This window comes from Panthera pardus, unplaced genomic scaffold (genome assembly GCF_024362965.1).
Source record: "Panthera pardus isolate Hobbes unplaced genomic scaffold, ASM2436296v1 HiC_scaffold_18, whole genome shotgun sequence".
NCBI lineage: Eukaryota > Metazoa > Chordata > Mammalia > Carnivora > Felidae > Panthera > Panthera pardus.
In genome coordinates this window covers 33,822,436-33,839,140 of record NW_026526743.1, presented here as the reverse complement: position 1 = coordinate 33,839,140, position 16,705 = coordinate 33,822,436, and the positions used below count along the sequence as shown (strand labels likewise).

Sequence of the window (16,705 nt, the reverse complement as noted above, 5' to 3'; positions counted from 1 at the left end):
AAGTAGCAGGAGGCTAAATAAACTGTAAGGAGACGTCAATGACTGTTCCTGGAAATGCATATCTTTCCAACAATCGGTTCAATCCCAAGCCCCATCTCCACCCCATCCTCTCCCTCTAGGTGTTCCCACCAGCGAAGCTGTTGTTATTTGTGGGCCTCCTGTTTCCTTCCATCAGTCACATCAGACAGTGAAGGGGCTGGGGCTTAAAGGGTTACAATATGAAGATTCAGGCATTTCCAATCCAGAATCCACACTAAGAGAACAGCTGCTGATTAACTTTCTACATCTGAAGATATGAAGCTAGTCTACATTGGGCACTCATTCATTCATTGCTTCAGTAAATGTCTGCGAAGTGTCTGTCTCCCGTATAGCTGAGTGCAAGTGCCACGGCCACAGGGATGACAATAGGCCATGGGTATGGAGCCTGTCCCCAGAGAGTCCACCGTCTATGGGGACAATTAGACACAAACATAGGGAAAAGTTGATTACATTTTTTTTTTTTATGAAGAAAGACTAAATCAATCTTCAGCTAAGCTCCATTCCCTACTGTAATCAAGTATGGGTCAAAATCAGGTATCTCCCATTAGGTATATTCTGAAATTTCCACTACATTATAGTTTATACTGTGCTATAGCAAACTCTTTAAGTTTCTCTCATTAAAAAAAAAATTCAGTGCTGGGGCGCCTGGGTGGCTCAGTCGGTTAAGCAGCTGACTCTTGCTTTCAGCTCAGGTCATGATTTCATGATTCTAAGATAAAGCCCCATGTTGGGCTCTGTGCTGACAGTGTGGGGCCTGCTTGGGGGATTCTCTCTCTTCTTCTCTCTGCACCACCCCCCCCCCACACACGATAAATAAATAAACATTAAAAAAAATTCAATGCTGTATTCTCTAAAATCTTGAAAAAAAAAAAAAAAAAGGTGGGAGAGTTTAAAATAGGTTTTCTGGAAAACTGACAAGACAGCAGCAAAACATCCTGGCACTACCAAAGCTGGTAAAAGGAATATTTGTGTGGGTAAGGACGGAGAGTAGCATAGGGAGGAGAGAGGGCAGGAGGCAGAAAGGTGAGATGTAAGCCCTCAAGTTCTCAAGAATGAACTGGGACACCTGGGTTCCAGGAGGGCCATTGGACTCCCTGGTTCTGGGGTCTGGGGCAGAGCACATTCTCTTGGAGCCTCAGGTTCCCATCAGTTGAATGAAGGGGATGCCCTAGACAACCTCAGAAGGTCCTCCTCAATTCTGATTTTCTGCAGTCACTGCTATTAAAAACATTAAACAGTCTACTGACTTTGGCAGATGCTGCTGGCTTGATGACCCAACGACCATTTCAAATCCTTACTTCTCACCTCCATTCCCTGTCTGGCATATGGAGTTAAAGATACCTAACAGTGTGCTGGTAAATATTTAACAACCAGCTTGGGGAAGGGGCCTGATCTATAGTGTTGGCCGCTTTCCATGATATAAGTACTCCCGCCATGACCGATTTCAAGCTATCCCAAGGAGTATCAGATAGACAGCAAAATTTCTGAAAATTTAACAACAGGCCCCCATGAGCTGACCTCTACAAGCTACCGAATATGCCCTTCCCCAGCCTCCACTGCAGCTAGGAGTGGCCGAGAACCCTAGTTCTAGTCCATGAGATGAAGCACAAGTCTGGAGTACATTCTGGGGACAGCTTCTGCTCTTTCTGGTAAAGGGAGCACGAAGAGCCTCGCATGGCCGATCAACGCCCCCGCCTTCTCCCAATGTAAATGGGGTGTGCAGAGCTGCAGCAACCATCCTGTGAGCCTCAAGGGAGGTGCCTCAAGGGATGTGCCGAGGACGGTGTTGAACAAAGAGAGGCGCTGCGTGTCTGACGGCACCGCAGAACAACTGAATGGAGGCCCACACTCTCCACACCCACGGACTTCTTGTTAGGTGAGAAAAAGAAATCCTTAGGCAAGCCGCCGAAACGGATTTTCTGTTACTCACAGTTGAAAGCATTCCTATCTGAAACACAGAACTGGTGAAAACCACCAGGTTATAATAATAACAGCTACACTTACTGAGCACTACTATATGCTAAGCACTGTCTTAAGTCTCACGACCCTAAGATGATATACTGTTATTCTATCAATTTTATAGATGAAGACACCAAAGCACACAGAAAGCAGCCTGTCCGAGGTCACTCCAATAGGAGGCAGTGCAGCCACGGTTTGAGTGCACATTCTGGCCCCGCAATGTCTGCCAGGGCAGCCCAGGGCAACTTTCCAAGGACAGCCATCAAAGAACCAGAGAGCAGTGGTTAGAAATCCTGGCTCCACTACTCACTAGCCATGTGATCTTGATTGCATATACTGCTTCTTTTGAGCCTCGGTTTCTTTAGCTATGAAACAGGGGAGGTCATGGTATCCACCTTGGGTTTGTGGTAAAGATTAAACAAGGAGAAAAATAGTATTTACCGCACAGCATTGTTGTGAGAAATAAGTAGAAAGAACTCAGCACAGGGCCAAATACCTGGCCAATAAACACTAGCTATTACCACTTTTTAAACACAAAATAAACAACCATAATGAACGTAGGAATAAATCCTATAGTGAACACCAATGGATAGATATGGACACTACAGAAACATAACCTAAAATATTTCAGTCTGTGCTGGTTGGAAATTCTCATGTCATTTTTCTAAAATAAACACAATCCTTGCATGAACAGAACTCCCAGCAGCTCATTTTCTCTGCTAACTCTGAGGGTTCCCAGTAACACATAGTTGAGGACTGTTCTATTCGACAGCCAGCCACCCTTCCAGAACAGAACTAACCGCCTGAATGTTGATGATCCCAAAGTCTTCTTAAAAACACAGGGCACTAAACTTGTTAATTCCAGTAGCCTAATCAAGGGGAATGACTAAGAGGATAAAAACGGGAACAACATTTCTGCAAGGACACAGTTGTTTCAGCTACATATACATAAACAGCCTTGAGAAATATTTTCCAGTACTAAAACCTAATTTTTAAAATTATCCATTTAAAAAGTAGTTGGGTTTTCAGCCTTCAAATTTCCATTTAAATTAATTTTGCCTAATGCTCTTGTTTTCAAGGGTAGCCTTCCTTCATTTGCCCTTGGCCAAGTCTCCATCTCACCGCACATAAAGTCAATTATCCCAGAAACTGGATGTGTACACGCACATTCCTGAGCTGAGGAACCAGCAAACATTCACTGGAATTTCAAACCCAGGAGCTGCTTGAGGGCTGGGCAAGCAGCCACCAGTATGCTGTGTGGGAGTAACATTCTGAACCCCTTGGACATGTGGGTTTCTCTGCACTGGGGCCTGATGGCACCAAGTGAGGACGACAGGAGCAGGGAATCAGAGACCAGAAAGGCAGAGAAGATGAGAGGGCAGGGCCAGAGAGGGACTCATCCAGGAGTCTAGAGACACGATATGTGAAGAAACAGCAGCCTCTGGGAGCACAGACATGAGAAGAGTCTTCTCAGAGTAGACGATATTCCCAAAACAGTAAGAGAGCATTCCAGATCAGGTAGGAAGTGGCTGGAGGGTGGCAGGAGGGAATCACAAGCTTTTATTAAGCAACTACTTTTGTACAAAGACTCTCCAGATATAAATAAACTCTTTTCCCAAGAAGGGCACATTCTAGTTAGGGAGGAAGGAATGTAACTAGCATTCCCAGCAAAAGAAGTATGGAGTTAAAACACATACACACACACACACACACACACATAAAATTGCCAAGTGGAATGTCTGGTTTTACATAAGCAAAATGGAACTAAAGTGATTAATTCACAATAGCTGGCTATAAAATCTGTACACAGAAGCCTAGTACTACTAGGAAGAAAAATACCAACTGGGGACCAGAGGACCCAGGTTCTAAATGCAATCTAACTGCCTGACCTTTGGTAATGACATCTAACTTCTTTGGAGCCTCATTCTTCACGGACAAAGTGGGAAGAATACTTGGGCCATTTAAATAATGAAACCTGTGGGGCGCCTGGGTGGCGCAGTCGGTTAAGCGTCCAACTTCAGCCAGGTCACGATCTCTTCAGCCAGGTCACGATCTCGCGGTCCGTGAGTTCGAGCCCCGCGTCAGGCTCTGGGCTGATGGCTCGGAGCCTGGAGCCTGTTTCCGATTCTGTGTCTCCCTCTCTCTCTGCCCCTCCCCCATTCATGCTCTGTCTCTCTCTGTCCCAAAAATAAATAAAAAACGTTGAAAAAAATTTAAAAAAAAAAAAAATAAATAAATAATGAAACCTGTCGAGCCACTAAAAAATGGCAGACACCTACATGTACTAACCTAGAAAAGCCTCCAAAATAAGTTTAAAAAAATCAAAACATAATGATAAGTTGTAGACTTTAATATATAAAATTGTGTCATTTATGGAATACACTGATACTGATCAGATGAACGTACGTGGACCAATGTGCACATGGATGCGTGAGAGGGAACTGGCAGGGACAGCACATGCACCGCTGTCGGAGGTTACATTTGCGCGGGAGGAGGGAGGGGGTGGCAGAGTTCTCAAAAGTGTATCCATACACTTCTACCACTAGCATACTGTGCAAGGAGGTGCTCAGGTATGATACAGCATGATGTTAAAATGAAAGGTCTCTTTGAATGTTTTTAATGTTTATTTATTTTTGAGAGAGAGCAAGCACAAGTGGGGGAGGGGCAGAGAGAGACAGGGGGAGACACAGAATCCAAAGAAGGCTCCAGGCTCTGAGCTGTCAGTGCACAGCCTGACACACGGCTGGAACCCATGAACTGCGAGATCATGACCCGAGCTGAAGTCAGACACTTAACCAACAGAACCACCCAGGTGCCCCAGGGCCCGTTTGGATTTTTTAAACTTCTTTTTGAAAGAACCGCAGAGCGCTTTCTATACTTGAAATCCTATTCAAATTCTGATATGTGAAACAAATCCCTCCCCCACCTCCCGGCCCCAGGAAACTACCAGGGAGTCATAAAACACAGTTTGAAATCATGCAGTCTGGAGTTTTCCAATTAAACTCTGTTGGTCTCTACTTTACTGTACTGCATTGAATCTTAATATATCATCTATTATTAAGACATGTTATTTATGCACCACCAGGAAAGAAAAAATGTTGTCAACTAAATTATGACACTGGATTTAAGACACACCCTGATTTCAGAGACGTTAAAATGTAGAAGAGTTCTGTGACCGGGAATTGAACAAATTTGGTATTAAGTCCGTTATCAAAACGAGACATTATATTCAACACACAGTGTTCGCACATCACGGTGTGAAATGTTACCTTCACTATCTGCAGTTAAGCTACAACTTAGCTTCTCAATGGAGCCTGTTGCTTGCTAGGCTCAGTCATTTCCCAGACAATACATTACAGACCCATCTACTGACTATGTCTAAAACCAACACAGGCACTAGACTGTACAGAAGTTAGATAAAAGTTGACTTTTAAATACTGTTTTAAAAGTTGGCTAAGATACACCAAGGATTCCCAACACTGCTCAAACCCCATGTGCTGTCATGCAAGCAGTGTAGCACTGGGGGTGTTCTTCCTCCCACTAACCACATGCAAGTATAGCACAGGGATTCCAAAAGCCTCTTCCTTGCTTCAAAGCACATGTGTTCTCTCTCTCTTTTTTTTTTTTTTTTGTAATGTTTATTTATTTTGAGAGACAAGAGAGACAGAAAGGAAGAGAGAGAATCCCAAGCAGGCTCTGTGCTGCCAGCACAGAACCCCACGCCAGGCTCGATCTCACAAACCATGAGATCACGACCTGAGCTGAAATCAAGAGTCAGACGCTTAACCAACTGAGCCACCCAGGCACCCCACATTCCTGGAGATACTTTATAAACCAAGGGAAATCCCTAAAAAGGGAAAAATCCATATTGAAATGATTAAAATAAACTTAATGTGCAGCTTACCAAACACTAACACCCACTATAAAGACTGCTGGGATGTGCTGCGTGCACATTCTCTGCCATTCCGGGCGAGGCACCGTACTGTGCACATGCTCTACATTCCTTAGGACACTTCTTCCTGAGAAGCCATCTATAATAAGGACCCCCCAGGCCCGGGAATTCCAAAGCCTATCTCTGGCCTTCATACCATGAAGACTCTATAAATAGGGTAGAGGAAAATGTCTGCCCAAATGGAGACGTACATCACCTTTCTATCATCTTGAAGAAAATTGCAAGGGAGAAGCCTGTAGAAATGGTTAAATTTTAAAAACACCCCCCCTCCCCCCCAAAAAAGTGTGGCAAGGGTATGGGACAAATGGAATTCTCACATACTGCTGGTGGGAGGGTACATCAATACAACCATTATGGAAAACCGTCTGGCAGGACCTACCAAAGCTGAATATCCTCTGACCCAGCAATTCCCCTCTTAGCTGTACCCAACAGAGATGCAAACATACGTTCACCAAAAGAAACCTCCAAGATCGTTCACAATAGCACTATTCATAAAGGCAAAGAACCAGAAACTATCCAAATGTCCATCAACCCAAGAACAGATAAATAGATTGTAGTTATACTACTCAGCCATGAGAATGAACGGCCCACAACTACATGCAACAATATACAGAATGTCAAGCAAAAGAGGCCAGGAACAAGAGCATATGCTGTATGACTTCATTTACATAAAGCTCAAAAAAACAAGCAAAATTAAACTATGATGTTAGAAGTCAGGACAGTGGTTCCGTTGGTGGTGCTGAGAGGCAGTGACTGGAAAGGCACACAAGGAGGGTTGTTGGGGTGCTGGTAGTCATCTGTTTCTTCATCTGGGTCTGTGCCATTTGTGATAATTCACCAAACTGCATACTTATAATGTGCACACTTTTCTGTATATATATTATACTTCAGGAAAGAAGTTCAAAAGAACAGCAACAAATAAAACCTAGAAGGTTCCAGAAAATGGCAATTCCCTAGGTAATCTGAAGAGAGAACCATCTGCATCCCTTGCCAGCTTTTACAGCAAAGCTATCCATTCTGCTAGGTGTCACAATAGAGAACAGCAAAAGTATCGATAACTTTCTTCCAAGGGGACTGGAGGTCAAGGAAGAGAATTCTTCTAAATAGACTAACCTATTTTTAAGAAAAGAGCAATCAAAAAAGAACATCTCATTAGCAGCTTATAATTACTTCCAAATCCCAATACAGACCACAACCTATTAACACCATTTTAAAAATTGAAGTTTATAAAACCATGAGCTGTTCTACTTATCTATTCAGACTCACAAGAAATAGAGAATGAAACATTAGGCTGACCAAGGGTTTTACACATTAATTCTTTCCCGAAGACTCTGATCTTAGTCTTTGAAGTCTTTGAGTGCAAGAAATGTGGAACAGGGTCCTTAATGAGTAATTTCCTAACACAAAGGTCTTTAGCATTTATTTGGGGGCTAACTTCATGGAAAAAACTGGTTTTTAAGTCAGGAACAGATGTGTAGATATGGGATGTATACAGTCATTACCCCGTAGGCATGATAAACTGCCAAGCCACTCACCTTAAACTCAGACTTGAACAGAATGATGGTGTGGAGCCAACACTCCTGAGCCTAACCAGTATATTACATGTCTCTCTGACCCTCAGGTGTCCTCTCTCTTGTGAGAAATGAATGCTAGCTAGCCGTGAAACAAACTGTAGGAAAAAGATTTACCAGGAAGTATTGGTAACATTACTTGAAATGTCTTACATGGTAATTTTTACATTATACTTTTGAATCTGCACCTCTAAGTCATCTGAAACTACTTTTTTTTATAACAATAGTAAGGAATGGCCATTATGGGTCAGTTGCTCACATTATTACACAACTGAATCTGAAGTTTTTGATCTGAGCGAGTGAAAAAATGGAATTGCCATTTGTAGAGAGGATAAACTCTGTGGGGAGAGAAGGCTGGCATGGAAAGGGAGGTGGCGGGCAGTTGCTATCATGACTCGGGTACGGACACGTTTAGCTTGAGATGGCCATGAAACATGCTAGCAGAACCAAGAGGCCACCAGATAAATGAGTCCGGGGTTGGCGGCTGCAAGGTAAATCTGAGTCTTCGGCATAGAAATGGTATTTAAAGCTACATGCCCAGATGAGATCAACAGGGCAGTGACTGAGGGAGAAAGAGCAGGTCAGGGATTGAGTCCCAGACACTCCAAACATCTACAGGTCAAGGGGTCAGAAAAATTCAGCAAAGGACACTGAGCAGAAACAGCCAGACATGCTGAAGGAAATACCAGCAAATGTGGGCATCCTGGAGGCCAAGTGAAGACAGTGTCTCCAGGGGGAAGATAGTGATCACCTGCGCCAAGACTGCCAGTAGTCTAGCAGACAAGCACTCCTCGACGTCACATTTTTATTAGTGGTGGTTTATCTTTTTTTTTTTTTAATTTTTTAACGTTTATTCATGTTTTGAGAGGAGAGAGAAAGAGAGAGAGAGAGAATGAGAACGGAAGGGGAAGAGAGAGAGGGAGACACAGAATCCCAAGCAGGCTCCAGGCTCCGAGCTGTCAGCACAGAGCCCAACGTGCGGCTCGAACCCACGAACTGCAAGATCATGACCTGAGCCGAAGTGGGACGCTCAACCGACTGAGCCACCCAGGCGCCCCGGCAGTGGCTTATCCTTTGGGCTCAACCTACCTCACTTTCTTGAGTAAAGTCCAGCGCATCTTCTCCTGACGCCAGCAGTGTGTGGAGGATTCGCTGTTTCACTTGCTCCCACTCAACCAGCATGGACTCCCGATGGTACTCCTCGGCCATGCCAAAGGTCTGTCAGAGAGGAACAGAGGGAGATGACCCCAACAGGAAAACAACACAGTTTCCTTTAAAGTTCAACAGAAACTCAAAAGTCCCTCAGATTCTCATCTTTCCATAAGTAGAGCAAAAAAAGCAATCTACTTTAAAAAAATTATCCTTAGCGTCTAACACGTTAAAGAGATTGTTTTAATCGTGGTAAAATACACGCACAAATTTACCTCTTAACCATTTTTGAGTGTACGGTTCAGGATATTAGTACGTTCGGACTGTCGTGTAGTCACTACCACCGTAAAACTCCACAACTCCTTTCATCTTGCAAAAATGAAATCCTGTCCCCAATTCAACACTAACTCTCCATTTTCTCTTTCCCCCAGCCCCTGGGAACCACCACTTTCCATCTCTAGGACTTCAACTACTTCTCGGTACCTCATTTAAGTGGAATCATGCAATGTTTGCTTTCTGTGATTGGCTTACTCCCTTCAGTATAATGTCCTCAAGGGTCATCCGTGCTATACAGCGTATGCAGAATTTCCTTCCTTTTTAAGGCTGAGTAATATTCCATTGTATGTGCATGCCATATTTTGTTCATCCAGCTGTCCATGCACACTTGAGCTGCTTCCACCTTTTGGTTACTGTGAGTAATGTTGCTATAAACATGGATGTACAGATCTCTCTTCAAGCTCCTGCTTTCAGTTCTTTGGGGTATATACCCAGAGGTGGAATTGCTGGATCACATGGTAATTCTATGTTTACTTTTTTGATGGACCTCCACGTATCCAGAGGATGCATCATTTTATATTCCCACCAACAATGCACAAAGGCTCCAGTTTCTCTACACCCTTGCCTCTTTGCCAACGCTTACTATTTTCTGGACTTTTTTTTTTTTTTTTTTTTTTGACCGTAGCCATCCTAATGGGTGTGAGTTGTTATCTCATGGTTTTGATTTACATTTCCCTAATGACTAGCAATGTTGAACATCTTTTCATTCGCTCATTAAGATAAATATATATTTTAAACCTTTGAAATAAGGCTACATATTACAATTGTCACAGTTTAAACTGAAGTATTTTTAATTGGATTATATAAATCCATGGTTTTTAATAAGCATCTAAGAAAAGACAAAAACTAAAGATTCTCCCAGTGTCTTTATTTTTTTTAGAGACAGTAATATTTTCATAGAAGGAGGCAAATCAGTAAAACAAAAACAGAGCCTTCTACAATCAGGTTTCCTACCACTGTGCTCAAAGTCACTACTGAAATGTCTGGCAAACCTCACTCCTGTCTAGTGGTGATACAGCAGGTTGTTGCCAAAACAAAGGTGCTCAGAAAGAAAAGGAGAAAGAAAGAAAGAAAGAAAAGAAAGAAAAGAAAGAAAGAAAGAAAGAAAGAAAGAAAGAAAGAAAGAAAAGAAAAGAGAAAGAAAGAAAGACAAAAAAGAAGGGAGGGAGGGAAGGAAGAAGACAAAACAAAACCTTTTGAAGAGATCAGTGAAAGCAACTTCTAGACACACTAAATCATGACCTAAGTTCTTAGTCTATTATTCTTTAATTGGCAGACCATGTCTCCCATCAGCTTAAGCCCACTTTTCAAAAAGCCATTTCATTTGCTATCAGATTGGCATCTAATTAGGCAGCACCAAGGGAATGAGTATTAGCGATGCCTATTTTATTTTTGGCAACACATAATTTATACTGATAATACCCATATACATGAGCTCTGGGAAACTGCTAGAAAAATCACATACACTCTTCCTACCAATGGGATGTTTGAGTATGGACCAATATTTATCAAAATGTGAAAGAGGTAGATACCACACACACACACACACACACACAAATGATTAGGAAGAAGGCTGGCATATCCTGCAAGTCTGATTTTGGTCCATTTATCAATGAAACTCTTCTCTAATATGTATTCTAAAGACACAGGAGAAATTATAATCATAAACTTTACAGTCTTCCACCTGGCTTGCTTCTTGCTGCAGTCAGGCAGAAGGAACCATTCCAGTCAGCCTAGAGTGAAAAAATATCCAAGGAAAAAATCACTTTCTCTCGTTACATTAGTGAACTGAAATATGAGAGCTCCACATTTTGAAGAGAGAGAAGTACGCTGGAATAGAAAGGCGGTGGCAGGGTAAGAGAAGGGGTGATTTCCCTAGAGGATAACCAGAAATCATGCACAAGTGAACTGCAATTTCTTCTCAACTCTTCCCACTTAGTGGTCAAACCAACAACTCCCTCAGCGGTGAGCCTCTCCCAGCAACGGAAAATGAAGGGTGATGTGGCACGAGGACCAGGGCAGGCAGAAATAAGGAGGTGGGGGAAGGCTGACGGACCGTACAGCTTTCTGAGCTTGCAACAGGTGAGGCACTAAGCTGTGGTACTGACCCAGGACACCAGACTGATGCAAGAGTTCTTCTTAAGGATAAGCCCTCTGGCTGATAAAGAAAGGCAGAATAGTAAAAGCAGCTGAAGAAAACAGACAATATACTACCCAGAGACCCTGTTGATAAGGACGGTGGGGACACACTTCCAGCACCATTTAAGGGTCAGAGTGACCCTTAATGGGAATTAAGAGTGGGAATTAAGCAATACCTATTCATCAGGCTGCCCACCTACGTGCCAAGAACTCCTGTTTCAAGAACACAGGGAAGTCCTTTGAAAACTGGCAGTTTTCTGGGCTCAAATCCTCAGATACATCTGAGCAGTGTGCCAGGCTACTCATTCAGAAACAGCACCACAACTTGAATGAACAGCACTGTGGTTCCATTCATCATTAGTGTGATAAGGAGCTTCCAATAAAAATAAATGGCCCAACATTAAAATTCTCTTCCTTTGACCATGCAACCTCCAGCTTATCTTAATTACATTAGAGCTAATGAACATTGAATTTGTGGGCTAATCAGGAATGATCAGCCACCCATCTGCCCTATTCCAGCCTATTCCCTTTAGACCCACATCTGAACCACTGGATTAGGTACAAAGAAGAGTGTCAACCAGAAGAGCTAGTGAGAGAGGATCGACAGAGCTACTAACTGACAACTAAGAGAAGGACAGTGAGGGTCTGAGACAAAGTGAAAGGCAGGGAACAGTAGGGACAAGAAGGAAAGAAATCCAAGGGAAGAGAAAAGGAATAACCTCAAAGGCTGTGCGGATGTGTAAAAATTAAAAGGAAGGAAAGACAAACCACAGAAAATGACAGAGCAGTGGAGAAATTATAAATTAAATTGGAATCTTTCACATTACGTGTGTAAATCTCTTTGCACACAGTTAAGAAAGGAAGGCAGGAAGAGAACTGGGCAACTGAATTAAAAACAGGTGGGGAGCACTCGAACCCCAATTTCATAAAGGGAAGAGGGCAATATGCTTTGACTTCACACCCGTTTATTATTGAGCTGTTGCTGGCTTTTAGAAACTCTACATATGTTCTGATAATGTTGTTCTGTTTTTGCTGGGATGCACCAAATGGAAAAAGATAGGACACATTTGTGGATTTGTAGCTTGTTTTCTTGGCATTTCAGCAGGACATTGGCAAGTTATTCAAACATGAAATTACCACCAAAATGCCAGGAAGCTGCTCACCTTTTGTTTGAAAATAATTCTTGCTCAGTGGTTAGCCTCTTGGTGTCCAGAGAGGTGAAAGGTCTCCCCCCATGCCGGCCCCCAACACCGGAACATCTCCCTCACAAATACATATGCACACATTTTGCACTGTGGTATGTCACTTAAATGTTTTGGCTGGCTGCACATTTAGTCTCAGTATGGCACAACGTTCAGAGGCTGCCAATTCCAGAAACACATTCCGCAGGGTAAATGGATTAATAAGGCTCAGTGGCATTTGACAATCCTAATTTAATTTCATTGGTTCTCTACAGCAGGAGAATCAATGTTGGTGAGTAACTCACTGAAGTGTGAACAAGAAAAAGCATTAAAAAAAATTTTTTTTTTCAAATCTGAATCAAGTGAATTCCTCTATTTCCAGGGATAAATACTAATGCCAAAAATATACTTAATAAAATTTTAGGGATTTTTTACTCTGATAATTAAAATTTTCGGTCATTTAAAGAAATGACTTCGGAACATCTTCTTATAAATTAGAGCTGGCAAGCTCCCCTGCTGCCCTATCTCACTCACGTCAGCCCTCCTGAGACATTTCCACCTGCAAAGAACATTTTAATGAAGCACACTGAGAAGCGTATGTTTTCTTTATTATTTTTTTAAACGACATAAATAATACATAAACATATTTTACTTGATAAGAGTTATAAAGTAAACAGCAAAACGGAGGTTTTCCCTTCACCCCTATTCACTTTTGCCAAGACAGCCACCGTTGGCAGACTGGCATGAACCCTTCCAGCCTCCTTCCGGGGAAGAGCTGCATTTTTAGAACCAAGTTCACATGACTGCTAACCTTCCTCCTCCCTCCGTAAAGGACTCCAGTGGCCTAAAAAATCTCTCACTCCATAATGGGATGTTTTGGAGAGATTTTGTTCTTTTAATTCTTGTCAGAAAAAAATGGAGATAACACATGTTAGTAAACAATCTTGGAGTATCTTGAGGGAATGCCTGATGAAAAGTATTGCTGCTCTCACCGACTTAGTTATCATCCTTTGGAGCACCAAGCTCCAAGCCTTTTTTTTTAAGAGCTTGGGGAAATTGTTAATATAAAAGGTAACACAGAAAGTCAAACTGTATGATAAAAAAAAAGGAAAAGAAACAAAGGAAAATTATTGATGGTCTCATACCTGCTTTTCTGAACTGCTGATTCAGTAGAAATCAAAATACCACTTATACTGCAATAAATGAATTGTCTGACCCTTCCACTTCAGGATTAATTTAATAATTAACTGGCGAATCTATGTTTCAGATGCATTTCAGTTACTAAATACACACACAGATACAAGCATCGTATCTTCCTCCAACTCCCTAGAACTCCCTCTGGTGAATTAACTAAGTAGGAGAGCTGGGTCTAGGACACAAGCTGCAGCTTCCAGAACCTGTACTGCGGGTATACACTATGCCCTCACAGTTCAGCTAGGGCCGTTTCTTACCCTCTTCCGAGACTCTTCAATGGCAGACAGCAGGGCATTGTCCTTCTCATTCTTCAGGAAACCCTAGGAAAGGTGGGGAAAATGACACAACTGAGGTTAAAATTAACCTTCAAGTAATCAAAAAAGTATACTGTAGGGGGAAAAAATAACTATAAGGATATGTACTATCCTGTCCACCTTCACCCTGACAGAAATTTCTTAACTCAAAACCATCAGAACAGATGGTTTTTCCAGATGTTTCCTAGTTCCTTTCATTCTGGGAAGCACATGATGGCCGTTAGAAAGTAAAGTCCCCATGGAACAGTAGCATGAGTCCCACGTCCTGTAAACATATCAAATGTGAATGAACAGTCAAGACTGCTCTTCAGTATTTCCGACCGGCCCACATTACAGATATAGCTTTACCTATGCGGCCGCTCACAGTGCTTCTTGGTCTAGATTTCTCTATTGCTTTCAATTCATTCTCCAGTTTCTTCCTACTGCAGTAGAAGCATCACCATTCATTCATCCAGGTGTTTTCCACTTGTCAATGGCTGGGATACCCTCCCCCCAAAATCTACACATTTCTTCTGGGGTTTTGCCATGTGTACTCCCTATCTCAGGTCCGATGATATCAGCTGCTTGTTTAATATGGGTGGGAGGAACAGAAGACAGTCCACAAGTCTGGTTAAATATGCACGGGGCTAAATGCCTACAAAACACAACCACACAGTAACACAATGCAGACCTAGTTTCAAATCATGGTGCCTCCATTTACTGATGGCATGTATTGTGCAAAGTCACCCAAACTCTCTATTACTCATATGTAAAATGAATATTAAATGAGATAATGCAATCAAGTGCTTGACTCAAGGTTTAATACATGTAGCTCTATTATTGGAATCAATTAGATTTAGATTTGTTGGTGACATCAAAGAGAGAAATGCCCAAAAATATGAACTCTCTGAGGGAACATAATACAGAGTAGAGTTAAGCTAAAGATTTTAAGATATGCTAAATTAAAAAAACCATTATTTAAGATATGCTAAATTTAAAAAATTTACTGTATGGTTAATTTTTTTTAAGTTTATTTATTTATTTTGAGAGAGAGCAAGCGGACACAAGCTTGGGAGGGGCAGAGAGAGAAGGAGAGAGAATCCCAAGCAGGCCCTGCACTGTCAGCATGGAGCCCAATGCAGAGCTCGAACTCACGAACCACGAAATCATGTGCCAAAATCAAGAGTCAGACGCTTAACCTACTGAGCCACCCAAGCTCCCCATGGTTAATTTTTGGTCACCTATTATATTTTAACAACTATAACATTTTAATATATGTTATTCAAGCAGTCCCAGATATGAAGTTGCTGATTCTTATGGGGGGGGGGGGGTGGAAACAGTGCGGGCTGGGGGGGGGGGGGGGAGAGGTACTATAGTTGGGCATATAAATTTAAATAAAATATTACTAATATTCTAGGTTTCCCTGATCTCTTACGTAGTCGCCCATGATTCTCCCACACCTGTCACACCCCAACCTGGCAATACATTGGAATGAACAAGGGTAATGGCCAGGAGCCCAGGAAATGCTCCTCTCATAGGCTGCTCTGGGCAGTCCCTGTGGCAGCTGAGGGCACAACATGAAGGCTGCTCCAAATACCTACGCTGCTATTTGGTGGTGTGGTGGGGTGGGGTGGGGTGGGGTGGGGTGGGGTGGGGTGGGGAAAGGCATCGTCACTTGTTTGCTAATGCAGTGGCCTCACTAAACCAGAGCACATAAAGTTAGGACCCTGTGTGGTGCATTCAGAAGGAGGCAGCTTATCACCACATCCCTGCCTTTGGCCAGATGTGAGATGATGGGAAACCAGACACAAGATGATGGGGAGGATTTTAACAGATCCTTATACCCTTCCCAGCAAATGAATCAATTCAACAAACCTTTACTGTAATTTCCCTTTCACAAGCAGTCTTTACTGGCTAAAGTTAAAGGTTTTAGTATCACAGTTTATAAACAAAGCTATGGAATTGTCACTGAATGCTGCTCACAAACAAAGAATAGGCATAGACTGTGCTTTGCTGCACCTCTTCCCGGCTGCTGCTCTGGGAGGTGGACTGTCTACACAAGCCACCTCTGGGGTAGGGGGGTGACAACCACTGCCTAACCAGGCCTGGTGTCATTTTTTTTTCTTTTTAGTTGGGGTGGGAGGGGCTGTGCCCAGCACCCCGTGCTCCCTCTGGACTTCCTCTGCTCTTTCCAGTGACCAGCCCATCCATCCAATTCCTTTAATGTAGCCACGTCCACATTTAACCCAGGTACGTGTACACACACACACACACACACACACACTCTTAAAACACAGATGCAAAGCAATAATCAGATACATTTGTTTAAAAGCAACATAATTTTCTGTAAGAAACACAATTCCAAATTTTCTAAGAGATGAAATGTCAAGTAGTAATGAATGAAAGAAAAACAGATGGTGCTTTAGGGGCAGATTATACTCCTCTTGAAAATATTCACTATAAACCTACATTCCAAAAGTCTCACTAATAAGTAAATCAACCACTTGTGCATGAGCATCACATTTTAGACATCATCTTCCTATGAACAAAGACCATGAGCCATTACATACCTCAACAACTGAGCTTTCTTCTATAGTGCAAACTAGACCCCCAAGATACGTAGATTTTGAATTTCAATTTTTAATCCTTTATTCCTCTCTAAAATGAAACACTAAAAAAAGGCTACATATCATATTTTATTTTCAAAAACAACACACTGGTGACCTATCTTTTGAAAAGAATCTTTAAAAGAATAATAATTTATGCAGTGGGAATAGTGCCGGGATCCGTGTGCCATCTAGTGGCAGTTACTTTCCTTTAAAGAACACACACCTCAAGGGAAAATAACAAATTAAAGAACTAGTCGGGCAGAAAAATACCTGCCTCAGCCCA

General features: G+C 42.3%; 1 protein-coding gene across 3 annotated transcripts in view; it reads right to left on the bottom strand.

Annotated features, from left to right (window-relative positions):
• The window catches only part of NUP93 (nucleoporin 93), a 103,877-nt gene that overhangs the window by 22,021 nt on the left and 65,151 nt on the right, over positions 1 to 16,705 (bottom strand). For all 3 annotated transcript variants that reach the window (XM_019455885.2, XM_019455886.2, XM_019455888.2), the window contains 2 exons: positions 13,778 to 13,840; positions 8,611 to 8,739 (listed from right to left, as the gene is read on the bottom strand). In XM_019455885.2, coding sequence (XP_019311430.2) covers positions 8,611 to 8,739; positions 13,778 to 13,840 — 192 coding nt within the window. The remainder of the gene's footprint in view (positions 1 to 8,610; positions 8,740 to 13,777; positions 13,841 to 16,705) is intronic.